Genomic DNA, 25001 nt, shown 5'->3' with positions numbered 1-25001 from the left:
GTATTAGGTATTATAAGTAATCTAGAGATGATTTAAAGTATACGGGAAGACGTGCGTAGGTTATATGCAAATATTATGCCATTTCATATAAGGGACTTGAGCATCCGCGGGGGGTCCCGGAACAAATCCCTCGTGGATAAGGAGGGCTGACTGTACATAACTTCAATGAAATTTGATGGGTAAAATGCATCCATTTCAAAGACTATATTTGAGATTAACATTTTTTTTGAAGTACCTGTCTTCCTGTTTAGGTAAATATCCTACAGCACAATCTGATGCAAAATGAGAGGAATCTCTTGGAATCAGATTTTGTAAGAACTTCCAAAAGGCAATGCTCTGGTTAGGACTAATTAGCAGCACTTTCTCTATCTGGTGGCCATAAAACTTTGTAATTTCTCTTTTTCTAAAAAGGATGGAGGTGAACAGATCCTCAATGAGCAAAGGGGTGAAAGTTTACCACAGGTATGCAAAATGCAGAGTTGAAGTTACATCAGATCGGATGGTGGGTCCAGTTGTGGGTCCACTTGGCACACTCTGCTTTTAATTCATACATTTACATGATTCTACAATTATCTAAAGGTTCTTGCTGAACAATACACCTTCCGCACAGTCTGATACGCCAAAGTCTAAATACAATCCAACCATCTTCTCTGAGTAACTAGTGAAATAGACAGATTGTTGAATATACCAGCAACATCACAAAACTAACAGAATTTTAAAGCAAACACAAAGGCAGATTAACTGGCTACTTGCATCACTTATTCAAAATCTTCTTTCCCCTTGGCAGGGTATCAAAAACAAAAGGGTGTAGGTTTAACATAAGAGGAAGGTGTTTTAAAGGGGAAAGTTTTTGTTTTACACAGAATAATGGTTGATAGCTGGAATATGTTGCCAGAAAAGTAATGGAATCACTGAATGTTACTATATTTAGGAGTCATTTAGGCAGACACATAAATAAGCAAAACATAGAAGGAAATAGTTTCCCTGCAAGAAAACTAGATTAACATTGACAGTAAAAACAAAATCAGCATGGAATTGCTGGGCAATTGGACCCTTTTCAGTGCTCTGTGATTCTATGACTGTTATGACTTGAGTACAGACCATTACAGGAGGGCATAGGTTTAAAGTGAGAGGAGAGACACTTAACAAGAACCTGAAGGCAACACTTTCACCCAGAGTGCCGTCACAGGTAGATAGGGTAACACTGGCTTTCATAAAACAAAATACTGAGTAAAGGAATCAGAATGTTATGTTGAAGTTATGGCCAAATTTGGACTATTGTGCGCAGTTTTTGGTCACCGACCTACGGGAAAGACACAATATCTGAAAACTGAAAAAGTACAAAGAAAATTTACAAGGATGTTGCTGGGACTTGAGAAATGAGTTATAGGGAAAGGTTGAATAGGTTAGGACTTCACTCTCTGGAGCATAGGAAAATAAGGGGAGGTTTGATAGAGGTATACGACATTATGAAGGGTTGCATTCACAAAAATGTAAGCAGGCTTTTTCCACTGAAGATGGGGAGACTCGAACTAGGGGTCATAGGTTAAGGATGAAAGGTGATATATTTGAAAGGGAAACTGAGGGGGGATCTTCTTCACTCAGAAGGTGGTAAGAGTGTGGAACAAACTGCCAGTGGAAGTGGTGGATGCAGGTTTGAAAGTTACATTTAAGAGAAGCTTGGATAAGTACATTAATGGGAGGGGTATGGAGGTCCATAGTCCATTTGTGAACCAATGGGGCTGGTCAGAATAACATTTTGGCACAAACTAGATGGGCCAAAGGGCCTGCTTCTGTCCTGTAGTACTTTATGACTCGATGACTTACTTATCAATACTCTGCTCACTGATGCCAAGTTTTGAATCCCCTGGACACTTCAAGTTCGGACCCAATTATAACATTGAACTAAACATGGACTAGAGATACAGATTCCAGGCAAGGGTAGTGAGAGACCATTCTTGACACCACTTCAGCATTTGATGAAGCAGGACATCAAAGAGTCCTGCTAAATTGAAGTCAGTGGTTATCAAGGGGAAAATCTAATAGTTGGAGTCATGTTTAGTATTGTAGTAATTATAAATTACTACAATACTAAACATATTGATAATTGTAGTAGTTGGTGTCAAATATTTCAGTCCCTGGAACTGCTATAGAGATCCTCAGTGCAATGGCCTAGGACCAACAACCATTTATCAATGACCATTGTCCATCATAACAGCAGGAGATGGGACTTTGGATGATGACTACACAAGCTCAATTCCAGTCTCCATATGTATGCAGCAGAATGGACAACATTCAGGCATAGGCTGATAAATGTTAAATAGTATATCACAAAAGTGACAGAGCTGCCATCTCCAACAAGATGATATCTAATCACTCTGCTCTTGATATTCAAAGCTATTGCACTTGCCAAGTTCTTCACTATCAACATCCTGGGCACCATCATTGACCAGAAGCTCAGCTGGATCTGCCATATACCTACATGCTCACATCCCAAAAAGGGAACAAAATACTTTTATTCTGTATTGCTTCTCCAAATATTAGAACCATCAGATGATAAGGTGAGCTGTAAGAATTCTACCTGCTGATAAGCTTTGTAAATGACATCAAATATGAAGGCTTGGGGCATTTCACTCGCCCTGTACTTGGCACGTTCCAGTGAATGGTCAAGGTAGCCTTCTGGGTTGGTTGCAACAACAGTAGAAACAAGAGGTCTGATAGCTCCCGCAGCCTAAAAACAAAAACATAGGAATAGTTTCTTAGAATGAGTCCTTTCAATGAAATAAAAGAATAAACAGGAGACAGAATCATTTATTACTGAGTTCATAGCTTGAAAGAAACCAGTTATATAATTTCTTAAATGTTGAACATATTCGCCTTTGAAACTAATAGTTAAAAGTAGGCATTAATTAATGTGGTCTTCTTTACAGGACAAGAACCTTCTTGTGCTGTGATTAAGGGTCTCAGCCCAAAACGTCAATTGTTTATTAATTTCCATTGATGCTGCCTAACCCACTAAACTCCTCCAGCATTTTGTGTGTTGCTTTGGGTTTTCAGCATAGAGTCAGAGAAATGTACAGCACAGAAACAGGATATTGAGCTCTTCTACTCCAGGCTGAGCCACTTAAACTACCTTCTCTGGGACCATACCCGCCATACCTCTACATCCATTTGCACTGGACACTTATAACTTGTTTTTAACTGACAAGTGCTTGTTGTGTTTTACTATTTATTGTTATGTTTATTATTTAGTGTTGCGTTTGTTATGTTATGATTGCACTGCTCCTGGGAAACGCTGTCTCATTCTGCCCTGCAGAGCTGATGTACGGTTAGAATGACAATAAAGTTTTTGAATCTTGAAATCTATCCAATCTTCTCGTAAACATTGAAATTGTGCTCACCTGCACCACTTGTGCTGGCAGCTTGTTCCACACTCTCACAACCCTAAGTGAAGAAGGTTTCCCTCATGTTCTCCTTAATCTTTTCACCTTTCACCCTTAATCCATGACCTCTAGTTGTAGTCCCATTCAAACCTCAGTGGAAAACCCCTAGTCAAGTCAAGTCAAGTCACTTTTTATTGTCATTTCGACCGAACGGCTGGTACAGTACATAGTAAAAATGAGACAATGTTTTTTTCAGGACCATGGTGTTACATGACACAGTACAAAAACTAGACTGAACTACGTAAAAACCAACACAGAAAAAAACTACAGTAGACTACAGGCCTACCCAGGACTGCATAAAGTGCACAAAACAGTGCAGGCATTACAATAAATAATAAACAAGACAATAGGGCAGTAAGGTGTCAGTCCAGGCTCTGGGTATTGAGAAGTCTGATAGCTTGGGGGAAGAAACTGTTACATAGTCTGGTCGCGAGAGCCCGAATGCTTCGGTGCCTTTTCCCAGACAGCAGGAGGGAGAAGAGTTTGTATGAGGAGTGCATGGGGTCCTTCATAATGCTGTTTCCTTTGCGGATGCAGCGTGTAGTGTAAATGTCCATGATGGTGGGAAGAGAGACCCCAATGATCTTCACAGCTGACTTCACTATCCGCTGCAGGGTCTTGCGATCCGAGATGGTGCAATTTCCGAACCAGGCAATGATGCAGCTGCTCAGGATGCTCTCAATACAACCCCTGTAGAATGTGATGAGGATGGGGAGTGGGAAATGGACTTCCCTCAGCCTTCGCAGAAAGTAGAGACACTGCTGGGCTTTCTTTGCTATGGAGCTGGTGTTGAGGGACCAGGTAAGATTCTCCGCCAGGTGAACACCAAAAAATTTGGTTCTCTTAACAATCTCTACTGAGGAGCCATCGATGTTCAGCGGGGAGTGAGTGGTCGCTCCGTGCCCTCCTGAAGTCAACAACCATCTCTTTTGTTTTGTTCACATTCAGAGACAGGCTGCTGGCTCTGCACCAATCCATTAGCCGCTGCACCTCCTCTCTGTAAGTTGACTCGTCGTTCTTGCTGATGAGACCCACCACAGTCATGTCATCGGTGAACTTGATGATGTGATTCAAGCTGTGTATTGCTGCACAGTCGTGGGTCAGCAGAGTGAACAGCAGTAGACTGAGCACAGAGCCCTGGGGGGGGGGCCCATGCTCAGTGTGATGGTGTTGGAGATGCTGCTCCCGATCCGGACTGACTGAGGTCTCCCAGTCAGGAAGCCTAGGATCCAGTTGCAGAGGGAGGTGTTCAGGCCCAGAAGGCTCAGCTTTCCAATCAATTTCTGAGGGATGATTGTGTTGAATGCTGAACTGAAGTCTATGAACAGCATTCAAACGTATGTGTCTTTTTTGTCCAGGTGGGTTAGGGCCAGGTGGAAGGTGATGGCAATGGCGTCGTCTGTTCAGCGGTTGGGACGGTACACAAACTGCAGGGCGTCCAGTGAGGGGGGCAGCAGGGTCTTGATATGTCTCATGACGAGCCTCTCGAAACACTTCATGATGACGGATGTAAGCGCAATGGGACAGTAGACATTTAGGCAGGACACTGAAGACTTCTTCGGCACAGGGACGATGGTGGTGGCCTTGAAGCACGTTGGAATGGTGGTGCTGCTCAGGGAGATGTTGAAGATGTCAGTGAGAACATCTGCTAGCTGGTCTGCACATCCTCTGAGCACTCTACCAGGGATGTTGTCTGGTCCAGCAGCCTTCCGTGGGTTGACCCTGCACAGGGTTCTTCTCACATCGGCCCTACTTGCATTTACCAAGCGAATGAATCTTCTTGATGAACCTCCCATGCAGGACCTTGTCAAATGCCTTGCTAAAGTCTATGTAGATGCCTTTATCAACTTTCCTGACAACTTCTTCAAAAAAGACACGACCTACCACGCACGAAGCCCATGTCTATCAAAATACTCATATCCAGCTCTTCTGAATACCTTCCAATAACTTTCCTACTACTAATGTCAGGCTCACTGGCCTATAATTTCATGGTTTATTTTTAGAGCCTTTCTTAAACAGCATAAGAAGACTGGCTATCCTCCAATCTTCCAGTACTTCACCTGTCACTAATGATGTTTTAAATATCTCTGTTACAGCCCCAGTCTGCACTTGTCACCTGTTGGGTCAGAGGAGACACCTTCTGAGGCCCTTGGGATATATCCACCCTAATTTGCTCAAGACAGCAAACACTTCCTCCTCGGCAATCTATGTAGACTTCATGAAGTTCATGCCATTTTGCCTGACTTGTATGGACTGCGTCCATCTCCTGAGTAAATGCAGATGCAAAACATGGATTTAAGATCTCCCCCATCTCTTTTGGCTCCATGCGTGGATTACCATTCTGATCTTCCAGAGGATCAATTTTGTCCTTTTGCTCTTAACATATCTGTAGAACCCCTTAGGAATTTCTTTCACCTTGTCTGCTAAGGCAACCTCATGTCTTCTTTTAGCCCTCCTGATTTCTTTCTTAGAAGTTCTCTTACATTTCTTATACTCCAAAAGCACCTCATTTATCCCTATCTGCCTATACTTGCTATGCACCTCTTTCTTTTTCTTAACCAGAACTTCAATATCTCTTGAAAACCAAGGTTCCCTAAAGTTGTTATCTTTACTTTTTATTCTGACCAGCACATAAAAGCTTTGTACTCTCAAAATTTCACTTTTGAAGGCCTCCCAAAGTACACCTTTGCCAGAAAACAGCCTGTCACAAACCACACTTTCAAGATCCTTCCCCATTCCAACAACATTGGCCCTTCTCCAATTTAAAATCTCAACCTGGGGACCAGACCTATCTTTTCTCCATATTTACTTTGAATCTAATGGCATTGTGATCACTGGATGCAAAGTGTTCACGGAAAATAACTTCTGTCACTTGCCCTGTCTAATAGCAGGACCAGATTGCACACTCTCTTGTTGGGACATCTACATACTGATTAAGAAAACTTTCCCCAGCACACTTGACAAACTCTATCCCATCTAGTCCTTTTACAGTATGGCACTCCCAGTCAATATGTGGGAAGTTAAAATCACCTTCTAAAACAACCTTATGTTTCTTGTACCAGTCTGCAATCTCCCTAGAGGTTTATTCCTTTAAATCCCTCGGACAGTTGGGTGGTCTGTAATATAGCCCCATTAACGCGGTCATACCTTTCTTATTACTTGGTTCCACCCAAAATGCCTCACTGGACGAGTTCTCCAGTTTGTCCTGATAGAGCACTACCGTGGCATTTTCTCGGACTAGTAAAGCCACCCATCCTCCTTTAATCCTTCTTGCTCTGTTGCGCCTAAAACAACGGAATCTCGGAATAATGAGCTGCCAGTTTGCCCCTCCTGCAACCAAGTCTTACTAACGGCTACAATATTATAATTCCATATGGTGATCCATACTCTGAGCTCATCTATGATACAGTACTTCTTGCATTAAAATACACACAACTCAGACATTAGTTGCATCATGCTCAACCTTTTGACTCCTGAATTTGTCATGCATCTTCAGACTTCCTCGTACTTATTAATTAATATGTATGCGGTTCAGAATTTCCTTGACGATGTGAACAAAAATATTACATTTCTCATTCCAAAGTGCTTCTACTTAATATATGATTAATCTGATGTGAGTGAAGCTAGGGATGGAAACAGGATGCATGGCAGCTATGCAAGCGTTTGCAGGTCATAATGTCCTACATGGCAAAACTTAACATAAACGGCTGTGGTCCTTCACTCCCTTGATTAGCTGAATGCCTTTTGTGCATGCTTTGAAAGGGAGACTAAAATCATAACGGCACAGATCCATGCAGCACATGGCGACCCTGTGACATCTGTCTCAGAGGTCGATGTCAGAACAACTTTCAGGGGTTAACCCTTGCAAGGTGACAAGCCCCAATGGTGTACCTGGCAGGGCACTGAAAACCTGTACCAACCAACAAGACATCTTCAATCTCTCACCGCTGCACTTGGAGCTTCCCAACTGCTTCAAAAGGGCATCAACCAAACCATTGCCCAAAATCAGGATGAGCTGCCTCAATGACTATTGCCCAGTGGCACTCAGATCTACTGTGAAGAAGGGCTTTCAGGGATTGGTCATTGCTGGAATTAACTCCTGCCTAAGAAGGGACCTGGACGTGCTGCAATTTGCCAATCGCCACAATCAGTCTGAATGCTCTCCACTCAGCCATGAACCATAGGGACAGCAGCAAGACCTACCTCAGGCAACTGTTTATTGATTACAATAATGCTCAGCCTTCAACACCATCGTACCCTCAATACTGATCAACAAGCTTCAAGACCTGGGCCTCTGTACCTCCCTCTGCAACTGGATCCTGACTTGCTCATCGGGAGGTCACAGTCAGATTGGAAACTGCATCTCCTCTATCCTGACAATCAACACAGGTGCAACTTAAGGATGCATGCTCAGCCCGCTGCTCTGCTCTCTCTCTACCAATGACTATGTGGCTAGGCATAACTTATACACCATCTATAAATTCATGATGACATAACTGTTGTTGGCAGAATCTCCGATGGTGACAGGAGTGAGATAGATCAGCTGGTATAGCTGAGTTGCAATAACAACCTTACACTCAAGGTCAGTAAGACCAGGGAATTGGTTGCAGAATTCAAGAATGGGAAATTGAGAACACCAGTTCTCATCAAGGGAAACGGTAAGCAGCTTCAAGCTCCTGAGTGTCAATATCTCTGAAGTACAATCCTAGACCCAACATATTGACACAATTACGAAGAACGTACGCCAGCGGCTATCTTTCTTGAGAAGATTGAGGAGATTTCACATGTCACCAAACACCTGAGCAGTTTTCTACAGATGTACCACAGACAGCATTCTGTCTGGTTGCAATACCATCTGGTACGCAAGTGCCGATTCATAGGATTGGTAAAAGCTACAGAGGGTTGAAAACTCAGTTCCATCATGAGCACTACCATATTCAAATGTTGATGCCTCAGAAAGGCAAGATACATCATTAAGGATGCTCACCATCCAAAGACATGCCTTCTTCTCATTACTACCAACAGGGAGGAGGTACAAGAGTCAGAATTCAATGTTCCCTCCTCCATCAGATTTCTGAATGGTCCATGAACACTACCTCACTATTTTCATCTCGTTTTGCACTACTTATTTATTTTTATATTTCTTATTGTAACTTTAGTACTTTTTTTGTATTGCACCGTACTGCTGCCAAAAAACAACAATTTCACAACATATGTCAAGGATAATTATCTTGATTCTGATTATTGCACCTGATATTTCAAACAGTTCAAAGTGAAAATGTTAGATAAAAAATAGCTGAGTGTGTCACTGAAAAGTAGATATAACAAATCTGTGCTGATGCTCAGGATGCAAACAATGTCATAAATAGGGCAATTGAAACTGTGAACAGTGGTAATACATTACTGACTGAAATACTTTTATAGTCATTTTAAACTTTTAGTTCACCTTATAATCTATTTTTGTGACACCAATTTCTTGTGTGATAACATTGCCAATGTGACTTCAATACAGAAAGAAACATAGAAAACCTACAACACAATACAGGCCCTTCAGCCCACAAAGTTATGACAAACATGTCCCTACCGTAGAAAGTACTAAGCTTACCTATAGCTCTCCATTTTTCTAAGCTCCTTGTACCTATCCAAAATTCTCTTAAAAGACCCTATTGTATCCGCCTCCACCACCATTGCCGGCAGCCCATTCGACACACTCACCATTCTCTGAGTAAACAACTTACCACTGACATCTCCTCTGTACCTACTCCCCAGCACCTTAAACCTGTGCCCTCTTGTGGCAACCATTTCAGCCCTGGGAAAAAGCCTCTGACTATCCACACGATCAATGCCTCTCATCATCTTATAAACCTCTATCAGGTCACCTCTCATCCTCCATCACTTCAAGGAGAAAAGGCAGAGTTCACTCAACCTATTCTCATAAGGCATGCTCCCCAATCCAGGCAACATCCTTGTAAATCTCCTCTGTACTCTTTCTATGGCTTCCACATCCTTCCTGTAGTGAGGTGACCAGAACTGAGCACAGTACTCCAAGTGGGGTCTGACCAGGGTCCTATATAGCTGCAACATTACCACTCAGCTCCTAAATTCAATTCCACGATTGATGAAGGTCAATATACTGTACGCCTTCTTAACCACAGAGTCAACCTGTGTAGCTGCTTTGAGCGTCCTGTGGACTCGGACCCCAAGATCCCTCTGATCCTCCACACTGCCAAGAGTCTCACCATTAGTAGTATATTCTGCCATCATATTTGACCGACCAAAATGAACCACTTCACACTTATCTGGGTTGAACTCCATCTGCCACTTCTCAGCCCAGTTTTGCATCCTATCAATGTCCCGCTGTAAACTCTGACAGCCCTCCACACTATCCACAGCACCCCCAACCTTTATGTCATCAGCAGATCTACTAACCCATCCTTCCACTTCCTCATCCAGGTCATTTATAAAAATCACGAAGAGTATGGATCCCAGAACAGATCCCTGAGGCACACCAGTGGTCACCAACCTCCATGCAGAATATGACCCGTCTACAACCACTCTTTGCCTTCTGTGGGCAAGCCAGTTCTGGGTCCACAAAGCAATGTCCCCTTGGATCCCATGCCTCCTTACTTTCTCAATAAGCCTTGCATGGGGTACCTTATCAAATGCCTTGCCGAAATCCATATACACTACATCTACTGCTCTTCCTTCATCAATGTATTCAGTCACATCCTCAAAAAATTCAATCAGGCTCCTAAGATATGACCTGCCCTTGACAAAGCCATGCTGACTATTCCTAATCATATTATACCTCTCCAAATGTTCATAAATCCTGCCTCTCAGGATCTTCTCGATCAACTTACCAACTACTGAGGTAAGACTCACTGGTCTATAATTTCCTGGGCTCTTTCTACTCCCTTTCTTGAATAAAGGAACAACATTCGCAACCCTCCAATCCTCCAGAACCTCTCTCGTCCCATCGATGATGCAAAGATCATCGCCAGAGGGTCAGCAATCTCCTCCCTCACCTCCCACAGTAGCCTGGGGGATATCTCATCCGGTCCCGGTGACTTATCCAAATTGATGCTTTCCAAAAGCTCCAGCACATCCTCTTTCTTAATATCTACATGCTCAAGCTTTTCAGTCTGCTGCAAGTCATCACTACAATCACCAAGATCCTTTTCCATCGTGAATACTGAAGCAAAGTATTCATTAAGTACCTCTGCTATTTTCTCCAGTTCCATACACACTTTCCCACGGTCACACTTGATAGGTCCTAATTCTTTCATGTCTTATCCTCTTGCTCTTCATATACTTGTAGAATGCCTTGGGGTTTTCTTTAATCCTGCCTGCCAAGGTCTTCCCATGGCCCCTTCTGGCTCTCCTAATTTCCTTCCTAAGCTCCTTCCTAGTAGCCTTATAATCTTCCAGATCTCTAACATTACCTAGCTCTCTGAACCTTTGTGAGCTTTTTTTTTCTTCTTGACTAGATTTATTACAGCCTTTGTACACCACGGTTCCTGTACCCTACCATAACCTCCCTGTCTCATTGGCACGTACCTATGCAGAACTCCATACAAATATCCCTGAACATTTGACACATTTCTGCTGTACTTTTCCCTGAGAACATCTGTTTCCAATTTAAGCTTCCAATTTCCTGCCTGATAGCCTCATACTTTACCTTAATCCAATTAAATGCTTTTCTAACTTGTCTGTTCCTATCTCTCTCTAATGCTATTGTAAAGGAGATAGAATTATGATCACTATCTCCTAAATGCTCTCCCACTGAGATATCTGACACCTGACCAGGCTCATATCCCAATACCAAATCAAGTACAGCCCCTCCTCTTGTAGGCTTATCTACATATTGTGTCAAGAAACCTTCCTGAACACACCTAACAGACTCCACTCCATCTAAACCCTTTGTTCTAGGGAGATGCCAATCGATATTTGGGAAATTAAAATCTGCCATCACGACAACTCTGTTAAAATGTTTTTCCAAGATGAAATGTTTTTTCCAATGATGAAAATATGAACTCTTTACCCCAGCATAGTGACTGCTTCAAAACTTAATTTGTAACACACTGTCCACACACTTGACCAACTCTCTCTAACCCAACCTGGGATCCACGGACCCCTCGGTGAACGGTAAGGCTCACTGGCATAAAAAAAAGTTGGGAGCCCCTGTAAACCCATTTACGTTAAACAGTAGTGATCTGTGTACGCAGCTTAGTTCATTAAGGACAACATATCGCAACCTGGCCGCTATGTACAAAACAGATAGTTTGCTGGAAGACTGACTTTGAATAGATTGAGTGCAAGTTAAGGTCAGAGATGAAAATAAGACACTCAAGTGCAGGATTACGTGAGTAATAAGATGCTCAGCTCAGGGTCAAACAGAAGACCAAGGTCAGAACTTCAAGGCCAGCAAGCAATGGCCCTCCACAGAAGCCAGGAATTCTACACCCTGGTTCCAGCGCTTCCAACATTCTGCCTCCTCGGGTCATATCAGCATTACTCAATAACTTAAGAATTAATAACCACTCAAGTAGCGAATGTAAAGGCAAACGAGACTTCAAGTTTTGCAATCAATCGGCACTGAAGCATATTTACGTAAAGGTTAAAATGTCAGTTATAGCATTATCCCATTTTAAAACATTTGTGTGACTTCCATTAATGAAAAAGACTAAATTTAATCAGAAATAATGCACGTCTATTTATCACTGTCATTTTGAGCTTATCCGCTTTGAGGCACACAATGCTTTCATTTAGCACGATTATGTTTGGACAATGCTAATACTCCAAAATTGCTTCCACATGTTATTATCACAAAGATAGGTTTATACAAGGTTTTTTTTAAAAAAGTCACTAAGTCGCAAAGTTTCACAGACATTTTTTTGTGAAATAAGCTTCCCGTGAAAACAGCAATACTTCTAGTCCCAACTGAATCCTCTACTTTTACAGGTAGAAACGTGTATCTCAGTAACAGACACCTACACCAGAACTTATTTTAAAATCTGTGTCATGAACGGAATGCCAAAGCCACATAAAGGCAGGATTTTCTAAGGCAGACATTCCACTTATTCTTTAACTGAAGTGTGTGTATGTACTTGTATTCTGGGTGTGCTTTAAACTATAAGGAATATCAAGAAATAATGTTAATAATGACTTGAATGTAAGCATAGCTCATCAAAAAAAAGTGAATGGCTGCCCAGAAATGGACAAGGAAAGCTACACAGTGGACAGAGACTAATGCAATTCTTAATTTTCCCGAAATATCAAACCTGAGTTAAAGATGCAAAAATAAAGATTTGAAAAGTAATTCCTGTCTTCATATCTAACTTTCAACCTGAACTTTGTACAAATCAAACAGCTTATTGAAAAGAAGTAGTCACAAAATTTATGAAATCAAATGGTCAATTAGACTCATCCTTAAATCAGTTTTGGCTTCAAGGCACACAAAAGATTTCACCTGGGATGATTCCTTTTGGAGGACTCTTAGTGGAAAGTGGGTGCACATCAAGTGAGATAGGGATTGGGCTTGAGTCAGATCAGTTGTTTAAGGAAATAGGATCACCCATTCAATGATTAGGGTTAAACTCAGGGAAACATTTCTTCCCATACGTTTCACAATAGAATACATCTGAAAATTGATGACCATAAATTAAGAATTTGTGGAGCATAAAAACGTAGTCAGAAACCAGAGAATACACAACAGGAGAGAAATCAATCTTTGGTCACCAAAGTGCCGAACATTAGCTGTACATGTTTAAAAGTAATACAACAACATCTACCCACAATATGATCTCCTTTACACTTGAGAAACCAAACAGAGATTTAGTGACACTTTGTGGAACACCAGTGTTCAGTCCATTGCAGTAATCTGAGCTTCCCATTGTCTGTCACTTTACTTCCCCAACCCACTCCCCAACCCTAACTTGTCGATCTGTGACCTCCTGCCCTATCACTATGAGGCCCAACACAAGCTTGAAGAACATTACCTCATTCGATTTGTGCATATCACAGCCCTCTGGCCTCAAGATTGAATCCTACAACTTCATGTACCGGTAATTTGATTTTTCAGTCTGTATCAGTCATCATTCACATTAACTCAGTTAGCTTGGGTTTTTTGCTCTAGGAGTAGATGATGTGCCCAGTCTGACTCTCCAGCCATATCATCTGTCCTCCCCTCCTCTTCTGCATTTTATAACACCCAAATTCTTTAGCCTGTGTTCTCACACTTTACCTATGCCCATGCACTCATTGACCTTGTTTACATCTTATGCTTATGGTCACCCCAGTTTTACCCTATCAGAAATATTCCCCTCCTTACAGTTTTGCAAGTTTAATTTGTCTCCTTCCCAGCTTTGACCAAGAGATTTCTACCTGAAATGTTAATTCTGTTTCCTCTTGCCACAGCTGCAATCTGACCTGCTGAATATTTCCAATATTCTCCACTTCTGTGTCACAACATCAGATTCTGAGGAGCGGATGAAAGTTAATCATTGCCTAAGAAGGGGATGGGTTTTGAGGGAAGTGTGATAGTTTAGACCATATTCCAGCACACTTCTCATCTCTGCAACTTCAACTGACGACTTGAACTTTTGAAATACTTTGCAAAGAGCTGTGAAAGTAAAAGTCTCAGGGATTTTTCTAGGGCTCTGTTGCAGGAATTTGCAGTACCTTTTCATCAGCAAGTCTGAGATGTAGCAGCCAAGTTGCTTTGTTTGTCAGGCTGCAGTTAAACCCACTGTTTGATTTCCCAATTACTTACTTACTGCCCGTTACACCACCAGCGATTTTAGGGCAGCAATGGAGGTCCTCCATCTTTGGTGCTCAAGGCTTCCTTCATGGTGTCAGGAGCTTCCTCTCAGTTTTCACTACTGTCAGTCATGGAAGTCTCAGGTGGAGACTCAGGAATACCATCGCACTCAGATGTAGAAGGAATCTTCAGTTCTGTTTCCATAATAATTTTGTTTTACCCATCAGGATTATTAGCTCTAAGCTGAACCTCCAAACCTGAAGGTCCAGTGGACCTCTCTCAGTCTAGCCTCTGCCTTTTGACCTTTCTGGCATGGGTGATCCTACCAACAGCGAAAGCACAAGACCCTGACTCCAGCCAGCACAGCTCTCCAGACTATTGAGGCATGTAACCCTCCTAACTACAACAAGGAGGTCGATGACCAGTGGTGTGCCTCAGGGATCTGTTCTGGGACCCCATCTCTCCGTGATTTTTATAAATGACCTGGATGAGGAAGTGGAAGGATGGGTTAGTAGATCTGCTGATGACACAAAGGTTGGGGGTGCTGTGGATAGTGTGGAGGGCTGTCAGAGATTACAGCAGGACATTGATAGGATGCAAAACTGGGCTGAGAAGTGGCAGATGGAGTTCAACCCAGATAAGTGTGAGGTGGTTCATTTTGGTAGGTCAAATATGATGGCAGAATATAGTACTAACAGTGAGTCTCTTGGCAGTGTGGAGGATCAGAGGGATCTTGGGGTCCGAGTCCATAGGACGCTCAAAGCAGCTGTGCAGGTTGACTCTTTGGTTAAGAAGGCGTACGGTGTATTGGCCTTCATCAATCCTGGAACTGAATTTAGGAGCCAAGAGGTAATGTTGCAGCTATATAGGACCCTGGTCAGACCCCACTTGGAGTACTGTGCTCAGTTCCAGTCGCCTCACTACAAGATATACAAACTATAGAAAGGGTGCAGAGGAGATTTACAAGGATGTTGCCTGGACTGGGGAGCAGACGTTACAAGAATAGGTTGAGTGAACTTGGCCTTTTCTCCTTGGAGCGACGGAGAATGAGAGGTGACCTGATAGAGGTGTATAAGATGATGAGAGGCATTGATCATGTTTGTCTCACTTTTCATGTTTGAAAAGTCAGAGGCTTTTCCCCGGACTGAAATGGCTAACATGAGAGGACAAAGTTTTAAGTTGCCTGGAAGTTCGTACAGAGGAGATGTCTGGGGTAAGTTTTTTGGTTTTTTTGGTTTTGTTTTTTTTTTTTTTTTTTACACAGAGAGTAGTGAGTGCATGGAATAGGTTGCCAGCGATGGTGGCGGAGGCAGATACAACAGGGTCTTTTGAGAGATTCCTGGATAGGTACAAGGAGCTTAGAAAAATAGAGAGCTATGGGTAACCCTAGGTAATTTCTAAAGTAAGTACATGTTCGGCACAGCATTGTGGACCAAAGGGCCTGTATAGTGCTGTAGTTTTTCTATGTTTCTGTTATTGTCCTCGTGGAGGCTCCCAAAGATGCAAGACAGAATAAACTGCATTCAAGATATCCAAATCACACAGGGTTTCAAGAATCCCAAAATGTCCCATTCCATTAGTGTTCAAGTGGTCTGCAATCATGCCTCAAGACAGCACCTCTAAATGTGTGGTAACTGTCATAATTTATTCACTACGTTCTTCACAGCTCCTGGTACCTTCACAGTATACCTGTTCCCAAAGCAATGGAGAGTGAAAATGCAGTCCATTGTTATCTGCCCTGTTTGACCAATATGCCTAAATTAATTGCTGTCCAACAAGTTAGCAAAGCCCCACTTTATCATCTGTCTTCATTTGCAGTCGATAAGTTAAATCATGAAAATATCACTGTGTTCAAGACTGAGTGTGGCCTCCATGAGGTAGAACACAGAACAATATCAAAAAGAGAGCACAGGGAAAAGTCCATCAGCCCAAAACTGCACTGCCTACAAAGATGCCAACTTAAACTAATCCCATCTGCTTACACGTAGACTATACCTCTCCACCCTCTGTCTGTTCTTGTTCCTGTCAAAATGCATATTAATCATTGCTATCTTGTCTGCTTCCATCATCTTGCTTGGCATTGCAGTCCAGCCACCTACCATGATCAATGTAAAAGACTTGCTTCACACATCTCTTTAAATTTTCCCTCTCTCACCTTGAAGCTATACATTTCCACCTCAGGGAAATGATTGACTATCTACCCCACCAATGACCCTCATTATTTTTATATGCTTCTATCATACAGCTTCTCTGATCCTCCACAAGTTTGTCTAATCTCTCCTTATAGCAAATACTCTCCAATCCTCAAAACATCCTGAAGAACTTCCTTTGCACCCTCTCAAGAGTCTTCTTGTGATGTGACAGCCAGGGCTACATATGATACTCCAAAATGTTGCAAGCAGAACAATTTGAGTCTCAATGTGGGTAAGACTAAATAGGTGATTGCGGACTTTTGGAAGGTGCAGGCTGACCACTCCTCACTACACATAAGTGGCTCCTCCGTGGACAGAATTAGGAGTACCAAGTTTCTGGGAGTGCACGCAATGGGCAATCTCACTTGGTTCCTCAACACCATCACTTTAGTCAAGAAAACAGAGCAGCATCTCCACTTCCTAAGGAAAACAAGGCAAATTAGTGTCCTCCCTCCACACCTCATTTTAACCAATTTTTTCAGGAGCACCACTGAGAGTGTCTTGACCAGCTGTGTCACTGTATGCTACAGGAATTGACTGCAAGAACCTACAAAGGATTGTGAGGACTGACTAGAGGATTATTGGGATCTCTCCTCCACCTATCTGAGATATTTCCCAGGAGTGCTGAATACACAGGGCCCTCATGTCGATGATACCTGCCATCCATCCAACAATCTGCTTGTCTCCCTACCATCAGGAAGGAGGCACCATAGCATTAGGACAAAGACTTTCAGGAAGGGCTACAACTTCTTCCCCCAGGCCGTGAGACTACTAAACTCCCAGGTCTCATCATCTATGAAGTGCCAGTAGCCTAGCTATCCTCTTTTCTATTCCCCCTTCCTTTCCAGTCCTAAAGAAGGGTCTCAGTCTGAAATACCAACGGTTTATTCATCTCCAAAGATGTTGCCAGACCTGCTGAGTCCCTCCAGCATACTGCGTCAGTTGCTCAGCATTACACTGTTTACTTTTTAAACTTGTGTCCAAACACACATCATTACTTGTTAATTTATTTATTCTGATATTACTTATATTTTGTGTGAGTTGTACGTACTCACACAAACACAATTTTATTGTCATCTGGAAACTTACTAATTGGCCTACCTATATTTTCATTTGAATCATTTATAAATAGCACAAACATAGATCCCAGCAGTAATCACGTGGAGCACCACTAGTCACAAGCCTCTATTAAGAGTAACACCTCTCTACCACAACCCTCCCCTCTGTTGTCCATGGACATGCCAATTTTGTAGCATAGATCCCATCTACCTTAATTTCTGGATCAGCCTATGATGAAAGAGCTTGCAGAATGCTTAACTAAAGTCCATGTAGACAATTTCCATTGCCCTATCTTTAATCACTTTCTCCATCTCCCCAGAACAAACCCCAATTAGTTGAAAGACATGACCTGCCCTGCACAAAGCCATCCTAACTATCTCTGATAAATACATGCCTTTACAGATGAGTACATTCTATCCGTAAAAATCTTCTCCAATAATTACTATTAATTATGGATCTTTGCTATGGTGCATCTTTCCTGTCCATGGTAACCATTCTAATAGGTATGAAATTTCTGAAGTTAATAATCAATGCATTCACTATATGCACAACTACTCTTTCGAAACCCTAATCTTCAGGGTAAGGGTATTTATTGACCTTCAAACTCATTAATTTATTCAATACCAGCTTATTTTACTGATGATAATTTCTTTAAACTCCTTCTGTATTCTCAACCTGCAGCCCTCTCTATTGCCACAAGATTTTCTGTTCCTTCATCCATAAAAAGACAACACAAAATATTTGTTTAATTCCTCTGCCACTACCTTACTTTCCAATACCCTGTATAACTTCTCTGAGTTTGTAATACACCTACATCAACCTTTTATAAAACTTTTCATTTTCAATAGCTTTCACAATTTGTTTTTTTAAAGTTCCTCACCAGATTACTTTTGTATTCTTTATGAATACAATGGTCCTCCCTTGCTGAATTCTAAACTTAGCCCATTCTCACCCTTTCTTCTTTATTTTTAGCAGCATTATTAGCCTTAGTTATTGACCTAATACATTTTCTTGATTGTCACACCTCGAGCATTCATTTGCTATCACTTTGTCTTAGATATAAATTGAAAAAACTATTATACAGCATGATAACAAATCCTTCAGCCCAGAAACTCCATGATGACCAAAATATCTTCCCAAACATTTTGCTCATCTCTCTCCAAATCTTTCCTATCCTTGTATCTGCCCAAATGCCTTTTGAATGCTGTGATTATAACCACCTCTACCACTTCTTCTGGAGCCTTGCTCCACATATTAATCCTTTAAATGCTAGTGATTGACTGTTTACTGTCACTCTTTTAATGTAGCTTCATGCCTTTGTGTTATGTTTACTCAGATTTTGACCTCGATTTTAAACTGAACCAAATCACATTTAACCTTCATCCTTCAGTGTTTGATCATCCTTCGGTGCTGAAACATAGCAACTCCTGTCTGAGGAGTGACATGGATCTGCTCCGATTTGCCTACCATCACAACACGTCAACGGCAGATGCTATTTCTTTGGCTCTTCACTCAACCAAGCAACAACTGGACAGTGAAGATAAGGAAGAAGAAGTGCTGGATCTTCTTAAAAACATTAAGATTGATAAAACCCCAGGGCCGGATATGATACACCCCAGGTTGTTGTGGGAATTGAGAGAAGAGATCACAGGAGCATTAGCTCTGATCTTTGAATCCTCTTTGACTACAGGGGAAGTGCTGGAGGACTGGAGAATGGCAAATGTAGTTCCCTTGTTTAAAAAAGGTAATAGGGAGAAACCTGGGAACTATAGACCAGTGAGTCTTATGTCGGTGATATGCAAACTACTGGAAAGGATTCTTAAGGATAAGATCTACAAGCATTTGGAGAAGTACAGTCTACTCATGGATAGTCAATATTGCTTTGTGAAGGGAAGTTCGTGCCTCACGAGCCTGATTAAGTTTTTTGAAGAGGTAACAAAAGAAATTGATGAGGGTAGGGCAGTGGATGTGGTCTACAAGGACTTTAGCAAAGCATTTGATAAGGTCCCTCATGAGACTCATCCAGAAAGTCATGAGGCGTGGAATAAGTGGAACCTTGGCTGTTTGGATAAAAAATTGGCTTAAAGGAAGAAAGCAGAAGGTAGTTGTGGAAGGAAAGTATTCTGCCTGGAGGTCGGTGACTAGTGGAGTGCTGTAGGGATCTGTCCTGGGACCCCTGCTATTTGTGATTTTTATAAATGACCTGGATGTACAGGCGGAAGGATGGATGAGTAAGTTTGCGGATGACACAAAAATTGGAGGAGTTGTGGATGGAGCTGTAGGTTGTCGAAGGTTACAAGAGGATATAGACAGGCTGCAGAGTTGGGCAGAAAAATGGCAGATGGAGTTCAATCCGGATAAGTGTGAGGTGATGCATTTTGGAAGGACAAACCAGAAGACTGAGTACAGGATTAATGGTCAGTTACTTAAGAGTGTGGATGAACAAAGGAACCTTGGGGTTCAAATCCATATATCCTTCAAGGTCGCTGCACAGGTTGATAAGGTAGGTAAGAAGGCCTATGGGATGCTAGGCTTCATTAACAGTGGAATTGAGTTCAAGAGTAGAGAGGTCATGCTGCAACCCTACAAATCTCTGGTGAGACCGCACTTAAGAGTTATGTGTTCAGTTCTGGTCACCTCATTATAGGAAGGATGTGAAAGCTATGGAGAGGGTGCAGAGGAGATTTACCAGGATGTTGCCTGGTTTGGAGAACAAGTCATATGAAGCAAGGTTAGCAGAGCTGGGACTTTTCTCTTTGGAGCATAGAAGAATGAGAGGGGACTTGATAGAGGTCTACAAGATCATTAGAGGCATAGATAGGGAGGATAGTCAGTACCTGTTTCCCAGGGCACCAATAGCAAACACCAGAGGGCATATGTACAAAATTAAGGGAGGGAAGTTTAGGGGAGACATCAGGGGTAAGTTTTTTTTACACAGAGGGTTGTGAGTGCCTGGAATGGCTTGCCAGGGATGGTGGTGGAGGCTAAAACATTAGGGGTATTTAAGAGCCTCTTGGACAGGCACATGGATGAATGAAAAATGGAGGATCATGGGGTAGTGTGGGTTTAGTACTTTTTTTTAAAAGGATTATATGGGTCAGCACAACATGCAGGGCTGAAGGGCCTGTACTGTTCTATGGTTCTAAGACGCATACATCATGATGCTCTTCATTGACTATAGCTATGCATACAACGCTATTATCCTCTCAAAACTAATCAATAAGTTCCAAGATCTCAACCTCAATACCTTCTTGTGCAACTGGATTGACAATTTCCTCACTTGCAGACCCAGTCAGCTTAGATTGACAACAACATGTCCTCCTCAATCCCCATCAGCACAGGTGCACCATAAGGCTGCGTGCTTCACCACCTGTTCTACTCATTTTATACTTATGACTGTGAAGCTAAGTACAGCTCCAATGCTATATTTAAATTTGCTGATGACACCACTGGTCAAATCGAAGGTGGTGATGAATCAGCATGTCGGAGGGAGATGGAAAAACTGGCTGAATGGTGCCACAACAACGACCTCTCACTCAATGTCAGAAAATTAATGACCTAATTATTGACTTCAGGAGGGAGAAACCAGAGGTCCATGAGCTGGTTATTGTCAGGGGATCAGAGGTGGAGAGGGTTAGCAACTTTAAATTCCTCAGCACTACAATTTCAGAGGATCTGTCCTAGATCCTGCCAATTCAAAGGTAACAGAGAAGTGCCTCTACTTCCTTAGAAGTTCGCAAAGATTCGGCATGTCATCCAATACTTTGACAAACTTCTACAGATGCACAATGGAGAGTATACTGACTAGTTGCATCAGTGCCCAGGAATGGAAAAGCCTAGAAAAAGTAATGGATACAACCCGGTCTATCACGGGTAAAGCCCTCCCACCATTGAGCACATCTACAAGGAGCTCTATTGTAGGAAAACAGCTTACTTCATCAAGGACGACCACCATCCAGTCCTTGCTCTCCTCTCACCACTGCCAACAGGAGCCTTAGGTACCAGGTTCAAGAATAATAGTTTCATCTCAACCATTAGGCTCTTGAACCAGACAGAATAGATTCACTCACCCCAAAACTGAAATGGTTCCACTCCCTATGGAGTCACTTTCAAGAACTCTATAACACATGTTCTTCACTTATAGTTTATTTATTTATTATTTAGTTTTTTAATATATTTGCTTGTGGAAACTGTGTGGTGATTTCTTTTGAACTTATAGTCCTTTAACATCTTTGGACTATTTTTACTGTGCCCATGGTCTGTTTTTTTATCAATTATACTATTGTTTGCACTGTTGTAACTATATGTTGTAACTATGTGGTTTTGTGCAGGTCTTGTAGCTTCAGTTTTTGGTCTTGTTTTTATCTGGTGGATTTGGAGCTCCTTTCTGGGGGCGGTAGCGTGATATTAATACGCAGCAGCCTCTCCGGACTCTGGATTGGGGATTGCCAAACATTATGTGGATTTTCTGGTGTAGTCTGTTTTGTCATTTGCTTTTGTGATATCATTCTAGAGGAACGTTGTCTCATTTTTTAACTGCATTGCATTTGTAGTTTCTAAATGACAATAAACTGAATCTGAATCTGAGTTGTCTTTTGCACATTGGTTGTTTGTGTAGTTTTTCACTGATTCTATTGTGTTTCTTTGCATTTACTGTGGATGTCTGAAAAACGCAAGACTCAGGGTAGGACATTGTGAAATATATGTACTTTGATAATAAATTTACTTTGAGCTTTAAAAATTCCAACATATCACGATCAATATTCTCACAAGATCTATTACCAACTAGATAACTAATTAACCATTTTCTATTACACATTTGTTTCCTCATTAGCTCTCCAAGATACTGATCTAGAATAAAAATGTTACATACAATCCATAGATGTGATTTGCCCAGTTTGTAATGCAGAATAAAGACCCCATAGTAATGACATTTTTAATTAATTTGTTTCTGAACTCCATTCTTGTGCTTTGCCCACATTAACCTTCTTGAGCAACGGAATCCTACTTTCTGCTCATGTTCTATCTGTTAATTCCATCCAAACATGCTGTTCCCTGGTTTCTCCAAGCTAACTTCTCATCTGCCTTTATTCCATTCTTTAAAATCAAGCCTACTCCACAAGACTATCCAACTGCCTTTCCTCTACTAGAAGATTCCTGAAATAAGTACTTCCCCTGAAGTGGTAACTTTGCAACCACACCACAGTAACAGTCATTAAATCATACCCATTAATTTCTATTTCTGCCATTGATTCACCTATCTTGTTATAAATGTGACATATATTCAGGTAAAAACCTCTGTATCCAGCACATCATTCTCCACAACTTCTGCCATCTCCAATAGGATTCTAATACTGTACTTCTATCGTTCCTTGCCTTTAAACTCCACTTCCACCCCCCCCCCCCCACCTGCTTTCCAACTAACTCTCTAGTTTACTCATCCCAGGTACTCTCCATGCGGACTCCTCTACATCAATAAAACCCAACACAGATTGAGGGTCTGCTTCATCAAATAGCTTAGTTCCGTCCGCCATAAAATTCAGGATCTCCCACCAACCTCCTCTACTACTACAATGAGGCCAAACTGAGGTTGGAGGATCAGCACCTGATATTCCATCCAGGTGTTCTCCAACCTAATGACATGAACATTTATTTCTCTACCTTACAATAATTTCTCTCCTCTATTCTCACCCCACCCCTTCTTCTCTCTTTTTCCATTTCCCACCCTAGTTACGCTCTCATACCCATTCTCTTCTCCTTCCTGACTCTTATGATCTGCCCACCACCTGCCCCTGAATCCTCACCTACCTCCCTTTATTCCATGGTCCACTGTCCTCTCCTATTGGGTTCCTTCAGCTCTTTACCTCTTCCACTTTTCAACTCTTCTTATATTATCCTCCCTCCCTGACCTACCTAACTTCCCCCTCACCTGGTGTCACCTATCACCTGCCAGCTTGCTATCCTTCCCCTACCCCCACCTTCGTATTCTGGCCCTTTCTTTCCAGTCCTCGTGAAGGGCCTCAGCCCAAAACATTGACTATTTATTCACCTCCATAGATGCTGCCTGACCCATAGAAAAGTACTGCATATCTTTAGGCAAAGAGGGTATGCTTAAAGAAAAGGAGATAGAATTATTTTTAATTCTGCATTTGAAGTAAAGCATGGGAGATTTGGGGATGAAACAAAATACTGGAAGAAGCGGGATAAGTTCAGTCTAAGAGGACGAAGTGGATAATTATGAAGCCTCTATAACTAAGGCATACCTACATGTCATTACAAATCATTTTTAAAAGTTCATTAGATGGCAGGTCTGACAATGATGTCGTGGGGACAAAAGTAAGATAGTTAATTGGGAAAGAACGTGGCTAAATCTGAGAATAAAATTAGGTCACCATCACTTCAAGAACAAACATATGACCCAGAAAAGGAGTGCAGTAGTTGTAAGCAATAATTCAAAGTTTCCTATTGTCGTAGCATTAAGAGCCAAGAACATAAAGCATAGATGACTTAAGTGGACTACGAATACTGATAAAATTTATACCAAGCTTAAAAGCCTGGCACTTGCTCAAATTAACTGCAGTGCATCCTCATTCTTTAAGTATGTAGAGTAAACTAGTAGTTATGGCACTAGGCTATAACCCCTAAGGCCTGCGGGTTCATATCTGCACAGCTGGATTTGTAGCCCATTTGGGATCAATTATTTGGTACTAAATGCATAGTCAGATGAGAGTGACACTGAGAGGTAGGGCACAAAGAAATCTATTGCATGTCAAACATGGTCAAGGAAGCCTTTTGCTAATCATATCAACCCACCACAATTCACTCCTCAACAGACAATTGAGTATCCTGCCGTATTGAACTCAGAGGAAGCTCAGACATAGACAAAAGCATAAAACACCAAAGAAAATGTTTAATTATAAAAGGATAGTAGAATCTGCCGGGCAAAGAATAAAGAAGAAATAAGAGACAGATTTTTGGAAAGGTAACTGCCAAAAGCCTGTATGAGGAAAGTGTTAAATTTTCATCCTTTTGACAACAGAAACTATGGCAGGAAATGAAAAACGCCTGTCATTCTTACCTTGATTCTGAATAAAACCTCAAATCAAAGACAGTAAGTAATGAGGTGTTACAACAAGGTGATACTTGACAAAGTGAATTGCTTTTTTGAAGAAAAATATAACATGCATATATATCAGGAGAATGCAGTGCTTGATAAATGCACAAGTTTTCAAAACTACCTTCATATTAATTTTGTGTATACAACACAAATTATTTTGGCACTCGGCATCAAAAAAACTGTGGTCACCTGAACAAACAAAAGTGAAAGAGCAAGGATAAACATAGTTATAATGCCAGATGTTAATGTAGATGCTAACTATTAATTCTTGAATGTATTTTATTAGTTACAGGTTGAAAATCTTTATTTATGCTCAGACTAATCCTAAACGTAGGGCACAAGCAACAAAATACAATCTGAAAGTTCTTATTGTCATTGTAGTACTGTTAATGCTCCTGCTTTTATGTTATTTCAACTCATAATGTTTCAAA

At 41.6% G+C, this 25001-nt stretch overlaps 1 protein-coding gene across 3 annotated transcripts in view; it reads right to left on the bottom strand.

Annotated features, from left to right (window-relative positions):
* Positions 1-25001, bottom strand: part of crppa (CDP-L-ribitol pyrophosphorylase A) — a 297164-nt gene that overhangs the window by 259333 nt on the left and 12830 nt on the right. For all 3 annotated transcript variants that reach the window (XM_073054131.1, XM_073054132.1, XM_073054133.1), the window contains exon 3: positions 2582-2731. In XM_073054131.1, coding sequence (XP_072910232.1) covers positions 2582-2731 — 150 coding nt within the window. The remainder of the gene's footprint in view (positions 1-2581; positions 2732-25001) is intronic.

The sequence above is a fragment of the Hemitrygon akajei genome, chromosome 8, assembly GCF_048418815.1.
Source record: "Hemitrygon akajei chromosome 8, sHemAka1.3, whole genome shotgun sequence".
NCBI lineage: Eukaryota > Metazoa > Chordata > Chondrichthyes > Myliobatiformes > Dasyatidae > Hemitrygon > Hemitrygon akajei.
The sequence above is the reverse complement of the archived record's forward strand: the minus strand, read 5'-3'. Positions and strand labels throughout refer to the sequence as shown.